Genomic DNA, 23,624 nt, shown 5'->3' on the forward strand with positions numbered 1-23,624 from the left:
CAGGCTGAGGGAAATAGCAAAGAAATCAATCATAATACGCGAATGGTCGCTTTGCGTCATAAAAGGGAGACAATATCCCACAGAAAGGAACACCTTTTCGTTCTTCGGCCGACACTGTAATTTGAGCAAAGCTGATCATTTGAATCCACACCCCTTTGATAGTATTGTAAAATGATATAATGTCAGGAAGCATTTTGTTACCACTTGAGGCAGTAATACTTGCGTCATGGATAATGGTAGAAATAAGTACTTCATAGATTTTATTGAAACGTAGGTATTACAACGCGGAAGTGTCGGGAGTAGAGCCAAAAAGGGAAGGAAGGATTTAAGACAAGGGCGTACCCAGGATCATAACTAGGGGGGCAAGCCATGGTCTAGACTCCTAGAGGGGAGCGCAAGCCAAGTTGTGACATTTTATCATGGAAAAGGTGAATGAAACAAATATTTTAAGAAAATTATAGCAGCGCTTTTTTCGTTAATGATATTATTTCCTAGAAAAAATATTTTTATTTTAATTACATATCTTATGCTAATGCATATAATTTTCCATGGGTTTAAAGAAAAGTTGAATACTTTCGTTTTAATTCAGTACTGATTTTTCTTAAAGACATTTGCGATTTTTGCTGTCCCCCCTGCCCCTCGTCCATGATGTAAGGTTCTATTTTTTATTGGGGGAAATTCAGGGGGAACGTCTGCTTTATTCTTACTCATCGTCATTACTATAGCCAATCTTTTTTGAAGAAGTTCTACTGTTAAAGGCATGCTGGTACACCAGCTGTCAATGGTAATATTTCTTCCTCTGCATTCGATGTGCTCTGCTAAGCGTTTGACAATTTCATGAGGTGAATTGGATTCTTTGAATGGGCATCTGATTACGTGACCATATAAATTTCAATTTTTAGGTAAAATTTCCTAGCATCCACTACAGCAATGACTTCAATACCATATTTCTTTGGCTTTTGGATAGATACTGCGTTAAAGGACATCGGCCTCGAAATGGTATAAGTTGCTCAAAGATCGTGATGTACTCTGATGGTGTATTTGCAAATTCAAATTTGTTTGATATTTTATTAATGAACTCAGTAACTGCGGCTTACTAGTCACTTTGCTTACTTTCTAGTCTAGTGCTGAGGTCATAAAAACTAATGGACCGTAGAAAAAATCTGATAGCTCAGTGTACGGGAAAAAAATTGATAGACTTCTTTGCTCCAAATCTCCCTAATATCAACATGGGAAATTTTATACGCACCTGAGAGAAAAAGGAGACTAATAAGAGCCAGTTACTCATCTTCACTCAACTGTCTAGTATCACGATCCTTTGCATAATTTCCAGAAACAGAATTAAAGTAGAGATTTGTGATTTTCACAATTATGTCTAATAATTCTGCGCAAAAAGAGGCGAAATGCTGATGATTCATTACACACACTTTGCACATGGGTATATTCCAGGAAGATGAGTCATCGGCGATTTCATCAAGCCAAATGCGAGCGAATGAATTTTAATCGTCTTCACGATGGATCGGAAGAGAGAATAAATTGTAACACTTTCGGTCGCATCGGGTCAAAACGTCGGTTGCAGCAGAACTAGGGAACACTTTGAATATTAAACGTTACTTCAGTCAGAATTACAAGAAATTAGAGATCAGAAAAACTCTAGTTCGAACGGCATCATTTTGTTAAAAAAAACATCGAAGAAAAAGTCAGCATGACCCGATGCGATATATTCAGGGTTATTGGCTTTATTAAAGCTGTATGTGATGTCTGATGTAATATGCAATTTATGATTTTCTTACCATATAAATCAATAAATATTAAAGATGATTGAAAATCAATGTTCGTTCATTCATTATTTGTCATATTTCTCATTAGTGTTCTCCCTGTAGCGCTATGATTACCGAATAAACATGTTTCGGAAAGTATATGTATTGAATACATGTTTTCAAATGGACGTGGGTGATTACTATTTCATTCATACATGTAAAGTTGTACGTTAAAAAAAGTTTCACGAAGTACGCGCATTTTGGTTAGCGTAATTGACTCTTACCATGCTTTGAATAGCACTTAACAATTTTGTGATGTGAACGTTGACTAGCTCTCCCCTTCGAGGAGAGTCGAATAAGGAGAGAACAATGCAAGTAATCGCACTTCTTCATAGAAGCCGGCCGTACTTCCCAGCCCCGTCGAGAGCGTGTGTATTTGGATTCTTCCAAGAAACGTCAACCGAGTGGCTGAGATGGGACCAGATGGGACTAATGCCACCAGAGAGCAAAAATCAACCTCCGAATCCCGACCACTCTCAATATCGCACCTCCGCAGTGAAATTTGATACAGCGCCGGGTGTTTTTTTCGGTCGGAGCGAAGCTCGACCCCTCGTCCTTTCCTTTTTTTTCCTTCGGTCAGCGACTACTCCCCTCCACCCAAGGAGGCTTCCCATTCCACTGGCCGTAGCGGCCGACTTCGCAACTAAAATCCGGCGACGGTTGAATTTGGATTTTTGAATTAGGATAGAACACCCTTAAGAGTGACCGTGTTTAAATACCGGCGGTGGTGGAGTATTCTGAGAAAGCCCAGAGATTCATTATTCGGAGCTGTGTGAGTGGGGGGTGGGTATCTCAAGTACGAGAACTATACAAGTCCGAGAAGTGCTTCATCTTGATTGGCGGTAAAAGTCATGGCCCCATGGGAATCTTCATTCAAGAACTAGCTTTCAAAGGGCCTCGCGCATTCTTCCTTTTCCGCGTAAATACCCTTAACGGACGGTCTCTAACAGCTAGACACCAACACCAAGAGCCACTAAATCCCATGAGCACGTAAACTGAATACATACGGCACAAGAGTTATGAACGATGCGAAATACCGATATTAGCCGATTCGATAGCCTCATAAACGAAGCATGCCTAAATCTACCGCCTTCCATATTTGTTTGTGCGCTTGATATTAAATAAGTAGGGACATTTGGAGCCATCGATTTCTCGGAGAAAAACTATACGCATCCATCTTCAGAATTCCAATTCCGAGAAGTGCTTCCCAGGAATTTACGAGGGATGGTGGAATCTTTTCAAACGATGGGAACACGCTGCGGCGAGAAATATTGCAAAATTCAAGAAAAGGCTGACATTTACGTAAATTAAAAAATACATTAACTAGATGAAAATTCAAAGAATCAACGCACTTCCATCACCTAGATAAAAACTCTACCAAATGTGTAAGTAAATTTATGCAATGAAGTTACCATTTGCCGAGAGAGGTTGAAGATTTAAACGCCATGGAAAAGCATAGCCCAACGTCTGAAAATTTGCAAGGACATAGTAACGCCGCAGCAACAATTACTTGACTCGGGAATCTACATAAACCGAATGCTTATGGTAATGCTCGTGAAAAACCTGATGGAAAAAAACGAGGAGAAATAAAGACATGTAAGAAATTCAACAAGCTATGGCACAGGTTGAGATCCTCTAAGCCATGATGACCTCGGAGGCCGCGAGGTAACACCCTCTTGTTAACCTATAGGCCACGGGTTCGAAACCCTCCATGCACCCATGGACGTGTAGGACTGGCCAACTCATCGAATATAAAAGAGCACGCAATAACACTTATTTCGCAGGTGAAAAAATCCATTACAATTATTAATTGAGCCTCGACTCCGAACGAAAGGTAAGGGAAGTTGGACAACAATTTGCTATGATTGGGGGGGGGGTTAAAAACAACTAGGACCTTATAGATGAGTTTTCTAAGAACAGGATAGCGAGAATGTAAACAGTACATTAGAGCAGAAACGGGAAACATATAGCTCAAAATTGATGAGCAATGGATGATTATGGCATACAAAAATCCTTATTCTGGAGGTGGGTTCTCGGTATACTCACACTCATATCTTATATTTGTACTTCTAAGGAATATATCATGCATTCAAGAACATATCTGCATAACGCTACCACGGTCGGGCGCACGGTTCTTTTAAAAAAATTCAGACTACGGACCTACTAGTAAATGTTTTCCTTACTTTCCTCACTACGGAGGAGAGGGTGCAAGCCCGCTTCACATTCAACCCAGATGGTTCATACAGGAAATGAAGAGGAAAACCGAAAAGTGACAATGTGTATAACTCTGAGCAACCCGAACGATTACGTAATATAAATTAATTTCAGCAGGAAACCAACCAGACTAAATAGCATTGAGAAAAACGCGCCTGATTGACTTTAAGTAAGCAGATACAAACCGAGGAACTATTTCAAAGGTGGAGAATAGTTGTAAACATTGACAGAATATTATTTAAGGACAGAATAGGGTAGAATTCAGACGGAGGAGTACATCCCTTCTTGTTATCATTTATCATGATAATGCGCCAATAACACCCCTGAGATCCTAATCTTAAAAATAATGCAATAAACGCATGATAAAACAAGAATGAGAGAATGATTTCCAGTCTATGTAAATGACAATAAGATTTAATTCAATATCCAGGCAATGGATATCGCATTTGTAGCATGATAAAGCATTTCGTAAAAACAAAGTTAACAAAACTCTGAGGGAGTATAAAATAAACATATGAATTGATGGCAAACGGTCTCGCATAATAGAATTTAAGTTGAAGTAAAAGAACAGTTGCATAAATTCGACATAGTGCAGTTTTATGCAATAATGTAGAGCATTCCCTAATTTTGTAATTCTCTTTCGTAATGGGATTTAAAAACGTCTGCAAATAGAATATGGCCGCCAGCCGAACGGTAACACGACCGGATTGATTTTCCACATGGTCGTTTCCAAAAATCAAAATCACGAAGCGAATAGAAAAACTTGGATTCATCATCACAGTACCAATTCCGAACCCATTATTAGGTGAATAATTCAAAGCTACCGTACCAAGTACAGGGCTAATGTCGCAAGCAATTGGAAGTCGTAATTTCCAGTTCGTGGCATTGCATGTGAATGGAGCATCCATCGCTTACGAAGAACTTTACATTCACCAAATAATACTATTTTTTTATTATATCTTTGATTATATCATTTAACTACCATTACGACACTTGTATCGGTTTGAAGAAAGAACAATGCTCGGAGACAGCTACGAACATCTTACACCTCCGATACATCCGCCTGGGACCCCAATGGTGCATTTTAGTAAAAAGTTGAATAAAAATATTGTCGTACGCCTTTCGCAACAAGCGGATAGGGATTTTCATAGCTTTTCAGTTCAGGGAAAGAAGTATTGTCATGTCAAGTATGCATAACTGGCAATGTGGGAAGGACAAGACTTCCGTGCTCCCGGATTACAGCGCAAGTAAAGGCTTAAGCAACACAGGTTCTTGGGTCAGATGTTTTTTCGAAAAATGGGTATCGCAGGATAAAATACGCAGAGAAGACAAAAGTATTCATTGACTGACTTTAGATGGTGCAAGGGGGGTGACTTTAGATGGTGCAGGGTAAAGTTATTTCAATAAATTGTGATGAATTAGCAAAAGGAAGAAGCACTGAACAGAACAATATTCCAACATTTGGGAGAATAGCCTAATATTTATAAAACGTGTGAGGTTTCGCTGCGGAACTACCAGTCGGGATCACTGACAGAACCGTGAACGTACTCTCTCACTGGCTCTTTTCCCACCTAACATCCCGCAATCCATCATGCGTATCGCATTAGGAAAACGCCAGTCAAAGCCCTCTACCTTTTGTCCCCCGCATGTCCACCACAGCAAAAGCTTTCAACCCGATATGCGAAGAGAATTAAGATTGCACACTGTTCTGCCTTCAAAACTCATTATCTTATCCGAGAGCACACGCCTTTACTTCCGCAATGTTTGTAAACTTCTTCGAAAGAAACGGGAGAAAAATATGCATCATATACTGGCATTCACAAACTAGCACAAACAGGCAGTAGCACAAAAAATGATTAAGAACATCTTAGAAGAACCAAATAGGGGAAATGAACGCAAGAACAATAAACACTGGCTCACTAGTAATTAAGAATAACAAGCCTTAACGACTTCAGGCAAATTCAGCGAAATTCTATACGTAACGAAGTGGCATTAAAAATCATTTCAAGAACTAAATGTAGATAGGTCAATACGACACACGACAGAAGAAGGAGGTAGTTAATAAAACATCAATAAGTGCTTCGAATTTCTACTATTTCACAGGTACTTACTATAAAATTCACTCTTAACAACATTAAAAGGACAACTTAACATCGAGATTCAGAAAAGAGAAAACCCAAATGGGTAAATAAATAAAAAATGTCCTAATGCAAGTAGTGGCTGATTACTTCAACAGGGACCGTGATAAGAAAAAAAGCCCTAAGTGAACGCTTTCAACAAATTCGTCAAAACATCAAAGAAGGGTAGCGAGTTCCTACTACCTTAAATTATGTTGCATTTCAATCTCAAGGGTGGGAAAACGAACAGCTGCACTATCAAGATACGTTGCACTTACCATGCATTTGAGAATTAGCCAGAAGACAGGAGGTACCTCTCAAGAGCTTCAAGTTTATCCTTTAATCCTCGTACGTTCAATGAAACATGCTGATAGGGCGCACAAGAAACAATATAAAAACTAACGACCATAGGTCACATACAAGCTGACCGCTTAATTAAGACGGCAAAAATTGCACCGATCCACTGAGGATTAGCACGACCAAACAATTCTCTTACTTTCTCGACAACATCACACACAGCCACCTTCTACCACCACGATTTTCAAACAACTAACCCCGTCTGTTATTTCTTCGTCGCCGATGAGGTTTTGCGTCAGGCGACTTCATTGGCTAAAATCAGGCGAATCACAAATTATATAAACAAAAGCGCAATGAAAGTGTTCCGACCAATCGTTGAACGCCTGGTAACATTCAAAATGGCAGCCTCCTTATGATATCGCTTGTGGGTGTAAAAATATGAATTCCAAGTTTTGCTTATGATAATACGTCAGAGGACAATCTCCTCTCACAAAATGTTAGTTCATAGTTAGTTGAATTATGTGTGATATCCTTTTACCTTGTCCTTCGTTTAAAGGTATTCATTTCAACGTTAATACAACTTTTAATACTTGTTTATAATTTTAGGCGAGTGGTATGGGTTATTTTCCTTATTTTCCATCTCATCGGCGTGACCATCACTAGTTCCGATGACTACTATGATCTCCTGGGTATTTCTAAGGATGCCGACAACCGGGAAATCCGCAAAGCTTTCAAGAAACTTGCCATTACACTGCACCCGGATAAAAACAAGGCAAGCGGCTGAATCAATGGCTTTCAGCCGATTTATGTATCATGAACGTTGCTGATATTATTTCGTCTCTGAATTATCTAGGGAGATCCAGCGGCCCACGAAAAGTTCGTTAAGCTGACTAAAGCCTATGAAGTCCTTAAAGATGAGGACTCCCGTAAAAAATATGATCTGTACGGCGATGAGGATAGTTCCAGAAAGAAGGCCCAGTATCATTCTTGGACCTACTATCATGACCAATTTGGAATATACGATGATGATCCCGAAATAATCACTCTTAATAAGCCTGATTTCGGTAATTGTCTGATGGTCTTCCACTTCTGTTTGAAGTATCAATTTTAGAGGTTTATTACCTATACATTTCATTCTTTTAATAATCGTTCAAGTGTGAGTTTTTCATTGATTATCACGTGTTATTTTTGCAGAGCAAAGTGTGATAAATTCTGAGCGCATGTGGTTTATCAATTTCTACTCCCCAATGTGTTCTCATTGCCACGATCTTGCTCCTGCTTGGAGGAGACTAGCGCGCACCCTTGAAGGAGCATTAAGAATCGGTGCTGTAAATTGTGAAGAAGATTTAATATTATGCCAGCAGGAAGGGGTTCATTCTTACCCCACGCTGATTCTCTATCCAATGGTACGTTTATGGGGCTTCGTTAACAGCTACGCTAATTATTGGCAGAGCGTGAACTCATCGAAAAATTGTGACAAAATATGATTGGCCAACGAATGCTTATGATCCTGTTGTTTCAACTTTCTTACAAGATCATAGCCGTGAGGGATTACTGTTGTCCTGACACCCGGCATTGCGTTGCACGGCCTCTCAGTTTCAAGATAATGGACCTTTATTCTCTTAAATTTTGAATGCCATGATTCTGTCCCGAGTGTTTTATTTGCAAGGATGTCCAACTATATCTTAATTTTCTATATATGCTTGTTCTTTCATCTAGCTTTTGTGGTTGAGACTTTATTTTTTCGTCCTCAGGGTTTTTATCATCTTCCTTAATTCTATTGTTGCCCATTGTAAAGTTAATTATATTTATAATAAGTAGTGAATGCTGCTGCAATCATTACTGAAGTGCATATTGCTGCCTCCTACTTACGTACTGTCTCTCTTTGCTGTCAAATTATTGTTACATTCCCAAATTTCTATTTTTCTCCATGCTCATAAAGGATAATTTTCACATTCCCTAACCTTTCTTCCTAGTGTTTTTTCTAGTTAAAGAAAGGACTTCGTAAAGTTTTTCCTCATACAATTTTCCATGCAACCATAATTCATGACTATCCATGTTTTGCATTGTCTTTATTACTCTTTCAAAGTTGCTATTTTTATTTGTAGTTATGTAGTTAGTTTTTATAAGTTGAATCATTACCATTCAAAGTTGAATTGTGTGGAACAAGTTGTTGAGCCTAGGCTTCCAGGGTTAATGATTATTCGTTAATTATTGAATTATTACTTTTTTTATCTTCATCTCCCCGAAAACAGCTCATTGAAGCCCTTTTACATCGGGAGAAATAACGTTTAACAATGGCTATCACACACAACCATGCCCTGGATAGGGACAAGCTACCCAGGTGGGACTCGAACCCGCAATCTTCACTTTGGCAGGCGAGAACTTTACCCTGCCGCCACCATATTGAGTTGATAATTAGCATCTCAAATGACATTTCAAGAAGTGATGAAGTAATTTATAAATTTTTGTTTTATTTTATTGTTATTGGAGAAAAACATGCTCCCATGCATGAGTTGTTGTGGCCCCATAACTTGGGGTTGTTTTTATTTTCAACATTTGTTGGAGTAGTCTCTAAAGGTCATTAACCAAATGTAAATGCCTAATTATAGCGAGATATGGAACAGAATGGGTAAACTGGCTAGGTCTTAGGGTGGCAAAAAATTATCCACATTTGAGGTTTTCCTATTTTCCCTTCTGTACATGAATATGTATGTGGCATGCTTAATTGTATGATACAATGTTTGAATGTACTGTGCATCAGGAGCTAATATATGGGGGGACTAATCTCCACTCCCCCAAAATGAGGACAATTTAGAAAAAAAATACCTTAGTACCATATCTTTTTTATTTAAAATTAGGTAGGTAAGTCAACATTGCATTTATCATAGCTCCTCCAGTAAAAAAATTTATATTTACTGCTGTCCTGAGTTATCATTTAGGTATATTATGTTAAGTGTCATAGCAGTTGCTGGTCATTTAATGAGAGGGAATGAGGCAGCTGTTGAGTTTGAGGTTTATGTAGTGGTTCATGGAGGGAAGAGGTTGAGAAATGAAGGGAGCAAGGAGTATTCATTTTATTTTGGGGCATTAGAGGATGTTATGCGTTACTGATATTTCAGGCTACAGTTTTTGTTGTTGTTTCATTTACATTTTCCTATCTTCAGTGCTTCATGTATCAACAGGATTTAGTAGTTTTTGACCTTGAAGATACTATCGTCTCTTTGCAGTCGTTCATATATCCAAGGTGCATGTTGAACTGCTGTTGACTTTCAGGAATGTCTGAGTCAAATAGTCCATTGGTGTTATTCCAAATAGTATTTTTGGTCCCTTTTTTATGCTCTTTGCTTGTGTGTGTACCTGGAGGAGACATTCTGTAAATATTGCAGATATTCATGATAGACGCTTGTACCAAAATGTCAGCTGACATAATCTCAGCCACTCACAGAAAGCTTATGGTTGATATAGCCCTTTTCTTGAGTGTCAGGATTTGTTTGTGAATTGGCAATTATAGTCCTGTTTCTCATAGATATATTTTTTCAAAGCCCTTTTCAATAAACGCGGACCAATTTGTGTTAACATTTCTGAGGTCCTTCCTAGTCAACTTTCACCTCCTCATTATAAAGACAGTTAGACATAAATGCAAATGGGATGCATCAATAAAAAGTCTGTTACATTTGTCTGAAGTTTTGCAATATTTGAGATGGGAACTTATACAATAATTAGGTTTAAATTTTGTCTGCTTATAATGCTTGCAGAACTATCTATTAAGACCTCTTGACCCATTTGAAGATCACGAAAAATCGCATTCAATTAGCATTATAATATAGTTATCTTGTAATTCGGTATATAGAAATGGCTTGTTTTTGCACTATTTGCTTGCATGAAATTGTTGCTATTGTAAAGTGACTGCTTAGAAAATCGAACTTATCTATGAATTACATGATTCAAATCTTTATTTAACAAGTCTAAGCAGTATTTATTGTCATTTCTATCTTTCTGTTCGCTTATGAATAATTGTATTTTATAGCGCGAGAGATATAATGGAGACAGGGATGATGATGAAATGCTTAAATATATCCTGCGACGGCTTCATGCACAAGTGGTTGATCTGTGTGATGACAACTTCAAAGATTTGACCCAGGAAGATGAATCATTACAAGGATTGCCGTGGCTTATTTTCTTTTCTCACAGAAATTCTGTTGACTATGGTCATGAGCGAGAATCAAGGCAGATTGTGGCAGCAATATTGGTGAGTTGAGTATGCAAATACCGTCATTAGCATGGGATATCTCATCTTTTTTATGTTTTATCATTTATTTTTCTGTTTATTATAGACCTGATAATTTCATGTATTTTTCATATGGAATTCAGTCTTGTTTCCTCAAATGGCAATAAAATTGAAAAGGATTGTTAAATTTATCCTTTTTTTAAGTTACGTGGGTTCTCTGTAGATTTTGAAATGACACTGAATGATTCTCTGAAGCAATACCACTCTTATCGAAAGAAAATATAAATTGTGTAAATAATTTTTATTGTGCTCTATGATCATGATTTTACTTGAGTGCATTTTATATGTTTATGTCGAAAACAGACAATTTTTTAACTACAGAAATTTTGTGCCAACAAGTACGATTGGCCAAGAGTTTGCCCTGTGAGCCTTCCAATTTAGGGGCCTGGGTTCAACTTTATTGGGGTCTGGATACTTCAATTTTATTTTCATTAGCTCAGAAATTATATTGCTTAAAAAGTCTGGCCTTGGGAACCCATATATGTAGCTCTTTGTTCGTTGATCGGCTGTGCTATAGTTGTAAGTTCACACAAATGCAATAGCAATCCCTGGCAGGCAAAGCATTCAAGGACATGAGTCATTGCGGATCGGGATGGTGTGGTGGCTAGTGTTGACTTCCCAACCCGTGGGCTCGGGTTCAAATCCCAGAGAATTTTCAAAGACTGCCTAATCCCTGCTTGAATGCTATGTGGAGAACACTGCAAGTGGAACACTCCATCCGTCAGATTAGATGTTAAACCATGGTGCCTTTTGTTAAGAGCAGGCTAATGCCAACACCAGGTTTCTCTCCACCCTTCCTTCCCTATTCTTCCCTCATGGTGCAAATGACCTAAGCTGTCAGTTGCCTCCTCCAAATACCATACCATACCCAACATGAGTCATTCGAGTGCAGAGAATCCGGCAACGGGGCTAACTTGCAGCCGATCTGAGCACTTGGTTTAACGTTACTGTACTAAAAAAATTGTTTGTTTACGGCCTAAAAATAATTAGTAATTTTGGTTCCTACTGGCATCAGCTATTCTGGGTTAAAATTTTGTGACATAATTTTTCTCCTCCCAATAATGATTAATTGAATAAACATTAAAGTATGTGGATTCTACATTTCTAAAATCCTGATCAGTCGGACTCCTCAATATTTAAATGAGCATGTAATAAGTTGATCGAACTACTTAGTATTTGCTTGAAATTATCACTTTGTGTTATTCCCTGCTGTAGATTGGTCGTCAATCTTTCTTCTTGCTTCTCTGTGCATAGCCTTAGCTATGTTAATTCCTCAAGGCGGTATAGACATTCACAGACGTCCAGTACTTACGAGTTTGTGCAAGAAACTTGCATGCAATCATTTTTGTTTTTACTTAAAGGGAAAATCAATGCTATGTTGTTTATTAAATTAAAGTAAATGTTAGAACCTAGAGTATATATAAATATTAAATTATTCTCCATATTAAGTTCCGTATTTAGTATTTTCTGTAAAGAATTAAAAATTCTCCTCATTGATTCTTTGTATAAACTTTTTACTTGAACCATTTCTTTTGATGACCTAAAACTTCAGCATAATTTTAGCTATTTGACGTTTTTTTTCTTTTTTGACTTCACTGTTTTAGTATTTGGATGAGCTTTATGGAAATAACCTGGCATAGTCATTTTATTTTTATTCTGTTTGGTTTCCTATACTTAATATTCTATTTATTACTGCGATTATTGTTAGTTAAAATTTATTGTTAAAACCAGTGACGTAACTAGGAATATACTTTAGGGGTGAATTGAGGGGCCTAGAGTGGCACCCCCCGTAGGCAACTGGGGTTCCGGGAAAATTTTTGAAAAATTACATGCCTGTAAATACATTTTACATCGTTTTGGCACTTAAAATTTAACTTAAAGCAGATTCATTTCTTATATGTCAAAACTAGACAATAGTTGCAAATATTTTTTATTTCTCTAAGGCTTTTGGAGGGATCTATCTCCTCATCCCCCACCATAGTTACGCCACCGCATAAAACTGAATAAATATCTGAATTATGTCAATACATATGTATTCCAAAGTCTCAGCCCGAAAAAAAAAGTTTATCAGGAGATAGTTCACTTGAGACCATTCCTATCAAACATTTTTGGGTGATGTGTATTGGTATTGTATGGTATGTGCATTGGTATGTGTATTTGTACCCCTTGGTGTATTCACAAATACTTTCGGTATACGTACTTATAATATGACAGTGAGGATTTTCTTATGTACATTTGGAGTACATATTTTTTTGTAGATATCATAATTGGTGTTTTAAAGTATCCTTGCTCATTATTTCAGGATGGTTTGGTGAATGTGGGTCATGTTGATTGTGAAGATCAGAGTAAACTTTGCAAATCCTTGAACCCGTCGTCTTCCCTTGAGTTTTACAAATCAGATAAAGTGGCCAAGGAAAAATCTCAGCCAGTTCCAAGTGGAGATACGAAAGAAATTGCTACAGAAATCCTTTCCAATCTTCCAGAAGCTACTATACTTGACAAAGAGGCTTTTGAGGTAATTTTCACATTCTTTTTATTGTAAATACTATTTGTCTAATTCTGGTCAATTTGTTCAATTCTGGTAAATTTATACATTTGTAACCTAAACAAAAAATTAGTAGATAAATGTAAATAATGTCTTGTAATAAAGAAACACACAGAGTAATATTTCAATTCTAAAGAAAGTTAAGGAAAGTGCAGTCCAGCGCTACTAATTTTTCGATGATGATGTTATAGCAACATATGTTCGATGACTTTAATGGTGCTTGGAGAAAACTTTTATTAGGTACTTCAAAGTTGGCAGAGGAACAAAATTGGAGATTGGTTCAAATGTTTGGCTTTGAATTGAGATCACATAACTTTTTTTTGTGTATTTTAGATTTAATCAAAAATTGGAGTATGAAAATTAAATTAATAGAAAACTTTATCGTTTAAGTTTGCCTAATATATTAAGAACCATTGGAATTGGAAATTCATGCGCGGTAGGATTATTTACCTTACCATAAAATTGGTAACTCTATAAACTTGATTTGCCATTTGAGATACATTAAATATATGTATAGATGGATAATTGGGGGTTTAAGATGTATTTTTGTTGGGAAACACTTAGGGCTTCCTTTTTTCACCAAGTACTTTTTAAAGAATTTATCCTAATTAAATGGAGAAGGGAACATGAAGAAGTAATGCTATTATTATTGAAGGGTAAAGGATATGTAGAAGAGAGACTCTGAGTCAAGACTAGGAGAAAGATTATTGTTGATGTCATAATCAGAGCTTAATTAATGGTATGATTCTGTTCGTACAGGAGAAATGTAGTATTTTACCTTAGACTGTCAATTAAATATGCCTTTTCCTCAATCATAATTGTGATATTTTATTTCCTTTAGGATATGAAAATGCAATTAGTACTTGGTTCAAGATCAAATTGGCTCGTTTATTTTCACATGGGTGAAATGGAAGGTAACCTGGAACTGAAGAAACTCCCTGCGTTGCTTACATCATTCCGTATAGGAAGAATCAACTGTGGTAAAGAAACTAGTCTATGTAAAGATATGCACATAAATAGGTAAGTTATTATGAGTTAATGCCACTTGATCTTTTCTTCTCTGTAAAGCTAAAGTATTGTAAATTTGTGTGCGGTGGAAATTCTGTTATTCATATGGTCTGATATATGCAAGAAATCTTTTATCTAGTAAATGACCACTTATTGCTAGTAATAAATATTTTCTCTTCCCACTAGTGAATTTAACTGAATTTTGATGTATAATTGCTAGTAAAGTTTCTTTGCTACAATTAAAAGAAGTCATAATGGTTCAGTAATGATGATCTTGTAATAAGAAGGACATTAATAGTCGAGGGAAATCCATATAGGAGGCCCAATTCCATCCCATTGATGACTGATTTCTGTTGCCACTTCAGTTCCATTTTAATTGGTTTTCAATAATGTCCGCAGCGAGGTGATGAGTGCAATGTGATCCACTTTTTTCAATATTTTGCAGTATAAAGTTTGTCATTGCGAGGACATGTGTATAAACTTCAGTTAATACCCCTAATACCTTATTTCCCCATTACACTCGGATCAATTTGTCCATCTGCGACACTAGTGGCGACTTTCGTAGACCCATTTAAATGCGCAGTGGGTGACAACACATTTAGAGGCCGACTTGAGAATCATTTGTAATATTTGTGTCAAGAATCTTCAATTTTGTTATAAACCTCTGGTTTTCATGGTATTACAGACTTCTCTTGGTATGCAGCTGCTATTATGTTTGATTTTGCAGCAACAGTTTGATATGCACTTACTGTTACTGTGCCGAATAAATTTTAAAACTTTTTGCATAGATAGCTGTTTCACTTTTTTTTTCATAGGTATCCAATGTTTGCAGTATTCAAGTCGGGTGGTTTGATATTGAATGACCAGCCACCTTATGAGTTTCACCACGGAAGGAGGGACTCTGCTCCCGACTTGGCGGACTTTGCTCGAGAAAGCTCTGAAGCACCATATGTGAGGTCATTGACACCTGATGATTTTATCTGGGGGTCTAGGGGCTTGCGTGTGAAACACCCAGGCTCATGGGTTGTGGACTTCTTTGCCCCTTGGTGTCCACCGTGCCTTAGATTGATACCTGAATTCCGGCGTGCCAGCCGTGCATTGGGAAGCAATGTTTCCCTTGGCATGGTGGACTGTACCACTCACGTTGAGCTTTGTCGATCTCGAGGAATTGGGTCGTACCCAACACTGATGTTCTTCACCTCAAGTGGTGAAGATCATACTTACCAAGGTGGTCACACTGCTCGTGATATAGTGGAGTTTGTGAGGGACATGCTGGATCCAATAGGTATGTACAATTATCAATTTCATATTCGTTGGTATGCACCTGTTTCAATTTGACATCAGAATAGGTTATGAACCCTTCATTTGTTTGGAGATAGCTTTTCTCTTCATTGAGCTCTTCATTTAGCTACCAATTTTATATTCACTCATGTTCTGATTTACATCCTTGATAACTTTCCTTACATTCCTAATTCAAGTATTTCCTTTGCCATTCTTTTTGTTCACTTGCCCTTCAACAAATACTTCATCAGTTCATCATCCTTCACAATGTGGCCAGTTAAGTTGTCCCATTTTCCTCTTTGGGTGTTCCAAGGCTCCATAGTTTCCATATGTCCATAGGCAAGTTTCCATTTGCTGCCTTCAAAGCTATATCATGTGGCCTGCAAATTTAATGCTGATCAATAACTTTATTTATGATATGATTACTTGTTAAAAGTTTTCAATCCTAAAGTAAGGTCCATTAACTATGAATAATTATATACCCTTACCTGTCCTGTAATGGATGTAGTTGAATGGTAGAAGATGAAGGGATTATTGGCATTAATGAAATTCGCCTTAACAGTAGATTAATTTGATGCATACTTATATTCAATGATGGAAAACCATTTTTGTATACCCAAAATGTTAGGTTTTCCACCTTTCTGCACCAATTTTTTCAGTTCCTGTCAGTAATTTTTTCAACTTTTTATCCTGCCAAATTTTGCCCTTTTTATGAACCTATAACAACAAAAAAGGCTACTTCATTGTTTTTGCAATTTTTTATAATCTGCATTATTATATTTCAATCATTTTTAATTATAGCATGATATGTGCTCAATTTCTGAAAGTAAAGTCCGCGATGCGTAATTCTTTCATGAAGGTTAGGGAATAAAACTCAGATTGCATACACAAGAATTGTTTTTTGCTCTACCCAAGTTTTGTACAGTGGAACCTCGTTAAAGCGAGTACGGGCTATAGCGACACTTTCGCTATTACGAGAGATAGCCGATGCACCGTCAATTGACCCTATAATAAGAGTGTTAAAAAATTCGTTTTTACGAGACCCTTTCGGCGTTGGCTCTCGCCATAGCGAGGGTTTCACCGCCGGAAGACAACTCCTTAACCTCTGTAACTGCTAGCGATCTGTTAGAAATGAAGTTAATGGAGTGCTCAGTCTCAAATTTATGTAGTAAACTGTCGTTCGATAAATATAAATATTGATGAAACAATGCTTTGCATGATTTTTATTCAGTGCGGCGCTTATAAATTGTTTGAATAGTTAGTCGTTATTTGAGTAAGGAAATTTAGTGATGCAAAAAAACATCGCCTTTCGTCTGGATTTATGCTTACGTTTATCGGATAAATGTTTATCTGTCGCCGCACCACTCCTGTTCCTGTATATCTGTTCGCAACAGGTTTATTGGCTATTATTTGCTTCACCTCCGGTAAAGCGACAATTCGCTATAGCGAGTGTTTATTAGTGCATCGTGGGGTGTCGTTATATCGAGGTTGCACTGTATAATTTATCTAATTTTATATTTGATTAATATTGATTATTCCTTCATTAGGCTAATCTTAGCCAGTGCTTTAGTATGTTATCTAGAAATATAATCTAACAGTGTTCCCTTGATTTTCCCATTTTAATGGAGAAAATTTTTATACATATCCATGCAATATGGATGCTGGTGTAAGTATCCACTGTGGTGTGTTTACTATCATTTATCATAGTACAGTGTATGATTGGCTTGTAAATCTTAAGATGGTGCTTATGTGAATGTCAGCATAATGTCTCTTGAAGTGATATCTGGATGTTTTTATTTTTGACTCTAGGCTTTGAAGTCAGTGCCTAGTATAAATTCTGTTTGCAGTTCATTGGCCTTATTTTGGCTTGTTAAAAATAAATATTCCAGCTGAATGCTTTAGCACAAATAGTGTCAGAGGGATAAAAAATTTAAGTGATAGGAAAAATGTACCTGAGAGAGTTGAACTATTTCAGTGGTGTATAGTTAAGCATTGATCATTTTTATTCTAGTTTTGAAGCTTACTGAGGAGAATTTTTACAATACTGTTGGGAAGAAATCAACTGGTGAGATTTGGATGGTGGACTTCTTTGCTCCTTGGTGTGGGCCGTGTCAGCAGTTGGCACCTCAGTGGCGTAAGCTGGCTAAGGTTGTTATGAAATTATTGTTGCTAAGTGTTAATTGACATTTGAGTAATTTAGAAGTCTGCCTTGATGGTGGATATGTCACTACTTAATTCTTCTATGCTGATGGTGGGAATAGTGGAACTAATCCTTTTGTCTTTTGTAAATGGTAGATCGTCGCATATGCTCAAATATTGGCCCTTCGGGCCTGAGTAAGCTTTTGGACCAACTGTTTGGCCGTCAAACATTTAAGCAAGTGCCTTAACAGAAGTTCATCACAATGAAGTTAGCATACAAACCAATACAAAGTTCTTCGTAGTGCTGTTTCCATTCTACTGATTACTCCAGCATGCCTGCCAGTGTTTTCAGCATTTCCACCCAATTGCTCGTACTCTGTAGATATTGATCATTAAGATGTTAGAAAATTTATGATCGAATCCTTTAGGCCAATTGCTTTGCTGGCACATGGAGAGGCATGCCCTAACTAGGCTCTTCAACAAGAATTACATGCTCCTCCATTACCATTTTTTGCTATGGTTGACTGTAAAGAAAAGTTGAGTCTTTCCTCCAGTCAAAGGGAAGAACTTGGAGTATAGCATCTCCCACATTCCTCCGCAGAGACTTATGCAATCTTTCCATTTCCCTTATAACTTCATTCTTGTCATCAAGTTGAGTTCTTATTGATTAGCTATCCTGATATCTACTAGCGGTGCATGTATAAGTGCTGCAGCAGCAACCCTATATGCATAATTGTTCAAACACTGAGGGAAATCTTCTTAATTTTAAATTATTTACACTCACCTTTTTTTCTGTGAAATCTTCTCCACAACTTTCTTCACATAATTCTTCATCCATTATCACTTCTTCACCTCATTCTTCCCAAAAATCTGAAGCGTCTTGGATATCGAGATAGTATTACAAGGATGTTCTTTTTCTTCATAACCTCTTCCTCTTGTTGTTTTCTTGGACATTGATGTTGCCGATGATCACTTTCCTGTCACTCATCTGGTCCTCAAGGAATTTGTATTCTAAATTTTCTTTCTTTTTTTCTGGATGGAACCTATAGTTTTTTCTTCATAAGAAAAACAAAATTTAATGCATATTAGGTGAAATTTTATAGTTTTTGTAGTGGAAAATATTTATGTTCAATTAAAAATACCAATATGACTAACATGTGTCTTTTACCATCTAAACTTTTTCATAGGGTTATGCATTTTGTCACTCTTAATTATTTAATGTTTTCAACCACAGATGCTTTCTGACATGGAAAATATTCACATTGGTGAAGTCAACTGTGAGCTGGAAGCTGGTCTCTGCAGTGAGCAGGGTGTTCGTTCCTATCCCACCATCAGGCTTTATCCAATGGCCTCCAAAGGTTTATCTCAGACAGCGTAAGTGTTCATTAACCTTTATGTTGGTAGAATGTGATTTTTTGTCATTTTAACACATTCAGTGTGGAGCACGTCAATTGACATGCTCTGCCGGTTGGACCGGAAGCCCTTCCTCGGCCTCCGTACGTGACTAATATCCACTTCTGAATCTTCCGATCCGAAGTGCATTGCCTTCAGCAAGCCTCCCTCTTTTGACCCGTGTGCGCCGTTAGTAAATAGCAGCATTTGAACGGAAGTTATGGCGCGAAAACCTCTCTCTATTTTTCTTTCTTATTTCATCGGCCGATTCTGACGACTTTCATGAAAATCGGGCCCCCATTAAGTATTTTAATGAAGTGTTAAGTATTAGAGATTATAATTAATTTATGTAATAATATATGTTCACTGAAGTTCCTATTGTGAGATTACATTTTTTCATTATTATGCTTAACAGAATTATGTTGAAAGTCATATATGCTCTAGAAACCAAATCCAAGCATGACCAAATATTTACATTGGAAATATCATTATTATTTCTGCTGCATGCTTATGCTTTGAAACCAATGATTTTCATGAGAAATATTACCTTTGGCTTCTTAGAATCTACAGCGGCTATCATCGAGATGCAGACTCACTCCGTCAGTGGCTCTTCAACTTCATACCTTCTGTTGTGCAGCACTTACCTCCAGATTATTTTGAGGAGCGTGTCTTACAGAGTTCAGAGCCATGGTTGGTTGATTTCTATGCCCCATGGTGTGGACATTGTCATCGATTTGCTCCAGAGTTTGAACTAGTTGCTCAGGTAAATACATTCATGTAGACTAAGTATGGCTTTTGTGTCAGTTTTGGCGATGGCTCTTTATTTATGATGTAATTATGTAGTCTACACATTCGGATTGATCTGATACCTTTATTTCTTCATGATTGAAACAATCTATTTGGCTAAAAGATTGTAGTCTTTCCCGGGAATACTATCGGTAAAATCTTCTTAGGTTTGACAAGGCTGTTTAAGGCCAACGTTTCAAGTGGAAACTCCCTCATCATAATCAGGGCTAAGATTGACTGCCGAGTTTGGTCCACACTGGTTTTTTTATGCTAAGCTAGCTAAAGGAAGTTAAGACCCATTGTTGGCCAGCCAATTTGATTGGTTCTGAGTGGTTGGAATTTGAAAATGTCTGTGATCGTTGTATTTTATCAATCAATGGTCTCCATATCTGGCTGATATTCTGTCCAGAGACTCAGTTAAGCTTTTTCTCTTCGAGACATATATCTAGTTCACAATCTTCTTGGGAAATTGTACATTTACTCGAATCTTTGTTCAGAAATCAGTTTTTCTTATTTTTGACTTCATGCTTCTTAGTCTTCCTTGAGTTTTATTTGGTGCACCAAATTTTTTGCATCGATTAGATTAGACCAATGCCCGATTAGATTAGAAAAATAACTGGAGCTCCCTCTCTGCATGTGTGAAATTCTACAGCCTGTTGAGGGGTGGAACCTTATCCAAACCTAATGGAAAGAACCTTTTGGTTGTAGCAATCATTGAATGTGTACTCCTGTGAAAATAATTTGCCAGTCAAAAATATGGCAATTAGTTTAAGTATTTTTTTTTTATCTAAATTCTGCCTAATCATTTATGTACTACTGTTTTTATAATGTTGACGAGTTTTTCTCCGTGTCATTTTTTATTTGTAGAAATTGGCTGGCCGTGTTAAGGCTGGTAAAGTGGACTGTGAGGCATACCGTCAGCTCTGTCAACGAGTTGGAATAAGGGGTTACCCCACGCTAAGACTTTTCAGAGGATCTCTAGGTAATGAAGGATCTCATGGTAATTCATATTTCGGTGAGGATATTGGTAGCCAATCCAGCGCACAGATTCTATCCTATGTTGAAAGAGTTTTGTGGGGTTCTAGTGGTCATAGCACAATTCACCAGCACCATTATCTTCATGATGAATTTTAATAATTATGTTTGAGAATGCCACATCAACTCATTTTATATTAATGGTCTTTTATGAGTATTTTTGAGGACTATTTTCTCTGTATGCTCTCGCTCAGGCCATTGTATGATTTTTGTAATGAAAGTTGATTTTGTACTGATAGGCGAAGAAGAAGGAAAATATCAGTAAAAGTACAAGCTGTATGTTTATAAATCATCTAAAATGATATTACAGTTTTAACCATTTTTATGCATTAAGAGGATTTCCAGTGCATATTTTTTTAGGGTGATTTCCCTTTGTTTAATTCACTGTGGGGTCTATTCCAGTTCCTCTACCCCAATCGCTGTATGGAGGCTTCTTATATTACTTTTGTTCAGCTTTATAAATTCACCTTTTTCAGAAATATTTTCAACTTAATTTAATTGGGTACATTAACTCATGAATTAACTGTATTTAACTTCCCCAGGTGAGGTTTTTTGGGAATATTTTCTGCCAAACTTGTTTACTTTGGCCAGTGATTTTTGTAGAATTTTTTGTGCAATTAAATCCTTTCCCAAAGTAATATTAATAATCCAGTCCTCATTTGAGCTGCGTAACATTTAGATCAAAATCTTAGTAACTTCCCTTGTGGGCCATGATAAATATCTAAATAATTTGCTAGTGTAACTGAAGTTATGTTCATTTCATGAATATTAATCAGAAATCATGTTCATCAATGGGTCTGTTTTGGCTAGTGATCTAATGTCCACACTTTTGATACATTGTATTCCTAACAAGCCAAAGTTTAATGAATAAATGGTGCTGTGACTTAATATTATAACATTGATCTGCTGTATTGCAAAGGATGAATTTTCAATTAATAATTTATTTTATCCATAAAATATGTGCGTGTTTGCTTTCTAAAGAAAAATATATTTATATGCGTTAATATCCTAAATCACTTGGTTTTTTGCCAAATTTTCCCAATTATGTGTCTTCTATTTGATGAATTTTGGCCACAATTCATTTAGACGTTCAACGTGTGGCACAGTTTGTACACTTTTCCCAAATATTTATCCAACTTTTGGTCGTAGATATACAGAACAGAGGAAGCAAATATTTACTGTAAAGATCAGGTCAATTGAAGTGGCCTGTTCTGGTAATAGGTGCAAACCATTTCAATTGCCATGCTTTGCCTTGAATGTGTTAAGTGCTACTGAGTTTTGCAAAACCATGTTTAATTTATTTTTTCTAAAAGTTTGTATGTTGAGTGAATATTGTGCAAGAATGTTGATGTTGATTAAGAGAAGTACCTATTTGTGATACTGTATTTGTATCACCGTTTTAAAAATGTATTCCTTACTTTGTGATCAATTTTTGAGCATATTATCTCATTTCTTTGTACTTGAATTCCATGAAAGGCATCTGGTTTTTATATGCTTACAAGTGTGTGTTAAAATAAGATCTAATAAAGTGCTTTTGTAGAAATGTTTACCATTTTGTTTGATTGCTTGAGCTATTGCTGTACTTGAAAGAAGCAAGGGAATTTTGATGCAAGTTTTGGAACTAATATATGTACATGTTTCTTAAATTAGTAAATTTCAGGAATTGGATCCTCATTTGAGGAAAACATTAAGCACAAATTCAAATAAACAGTTGTGTGCACATAGAACAGAAGGATCTAAGGAGCTCTTGCAATATAACGGCAGCTTTTCTGTTTCAATTATCTACCTCATAAAGTTGTGAGTTAAAGCATTTTTGGCCAATGTGAAACTGTTTGCTGTATAATGGTGTGTTCGGTGGAAAAACCATGAACAGGAAAACATAATGGTGGTCAATAAGTTCCGACATCGGTTTTCGCCAAAATAAAAATATTTGTTTCTAATTTTCCGTTTGCTTTCCTAAATGGGTTAGTGAGAGTTGGGTTTTCTGAATTGCAGCATTCCCCTAGTGGCCACAAACATCGGGTGAATATTTGCCCTATATTGGCTTCAGGAGGGCACATTGCCAATTTCGGCCCAATATCAGCAGCCTATGTATGGACCAACATCATCTGCTGATAATGCCCAAATATGAGTTGGCAATGCAATCATCTAATAAATGCCTGTTGACAATATGCAATGGTTTTTAATCCATTACGCATCATTAGGTACATATGTGTCTATATATTGTATGCATAATATTAGTAAATAAATTTTTTTGGATGTAGAAACATGAAATACATCTGGATATATGTACATAAACCCTATTTAGGTCCAGCAAAGGCTGGAGAACACTAGTTTAATCATGGCTGCCGATATTGGCTACACAACACACCAATATGTTTTGGATATTGGCCCTATATGCTGACCTACGAATTCGAATCCTGGTCTAGTCGAATGGCTTTTTTCTATGTGGATTTTTGGCACAGTTTGTGCATTGCGGGTGACTCCCGTAAAGTTATTACTGTGGCCAGTCCCAGTATTCTTAAATTATTAAGTAAAATTAATTGAATTACATTTCATAATTAAGTAATTTTTACTTGTAATCTACTCCAAGGCTCATGTGACTGATTGCTACATTTAGTAATGAGAAGAGAAAAATCTGAATTCCATGTGTGCTGAACATAATTAGGCTGTTACATCCATAATAACCTCATCCACAG

At 36.8% G+C, this 23,624-nt stretch overlaps 2 protein-coding genes across 5 annotated transcripts in view; one reads left to right on the forward strand and one right to left on the reverse strand.

The window, feature by feature from the left end:
* The window catches only part of LOC124154020 (mitogen-activated protein kinase-binding protein 1), a 361,316-nt gene extending 354,624 nt beyond the window's left edge, over positions 1-6,692 (reverse strand). For all 4 annotated transcript variants that reach the window (XM_046527500.1, XM_046527501.1, XM_046527502.1 and 1 more), the window contains exon 1: positions 6,430-6,692. The gene's annotated coding sequence lies outside the window, so the exon portion shown is untranslated. The remainder of the gene's footprint in view (positions 1-6,429) is intronic.
* Positions 6,693-6,845: 153 nt separating this feature from the next.
* LOC124154022 (dnaJ homolog subfamily C member 10-like) lies at positions 6,846-22,474 on the forward strand. The gene is made up of 12 exons (XM_046527503.1): positions 6,846-6,944; positions 7,055-7,220; positions 7,302-7,512; positions 7,643-7,854; positions 10,479-10,700; positions 13,042-13,254; positions 14,126-14,304; positions 15,108-15,577; positions 17,585-17,721; positions 18,947-19,086; positions 19,666-19,867; positions 20,758-22,474. Exons 1-12 carry the CDS (start codon positions 6,907-6,909, stop codon positions 21,022-21,024), a joined length of 2,457 nt encoding a protein of 818 aa, XP_046383459.1. The 5' UTR covers positions 6,846-6,906; the 3' UTR covers positions 21,025-22,474.
* Positions 22,475-23,624: the final 1,150 nt, after the last annotated feature.

The sequence above is a fragment of the Ischnura elegans genome, chromosome 2, assembly GCF_921293095.1.
Source record: "Ischnura elegans chromosome 2, ioIscEleg1.1, whole genome shotgun sequence".
Taxonomy (NCBI): domain Eukaryota; kingdom Metazoa; phylum Arthropoda; class Insecta; order Odonata; family Coenagrionidae; genus Ischnura; species Ischnura elegans.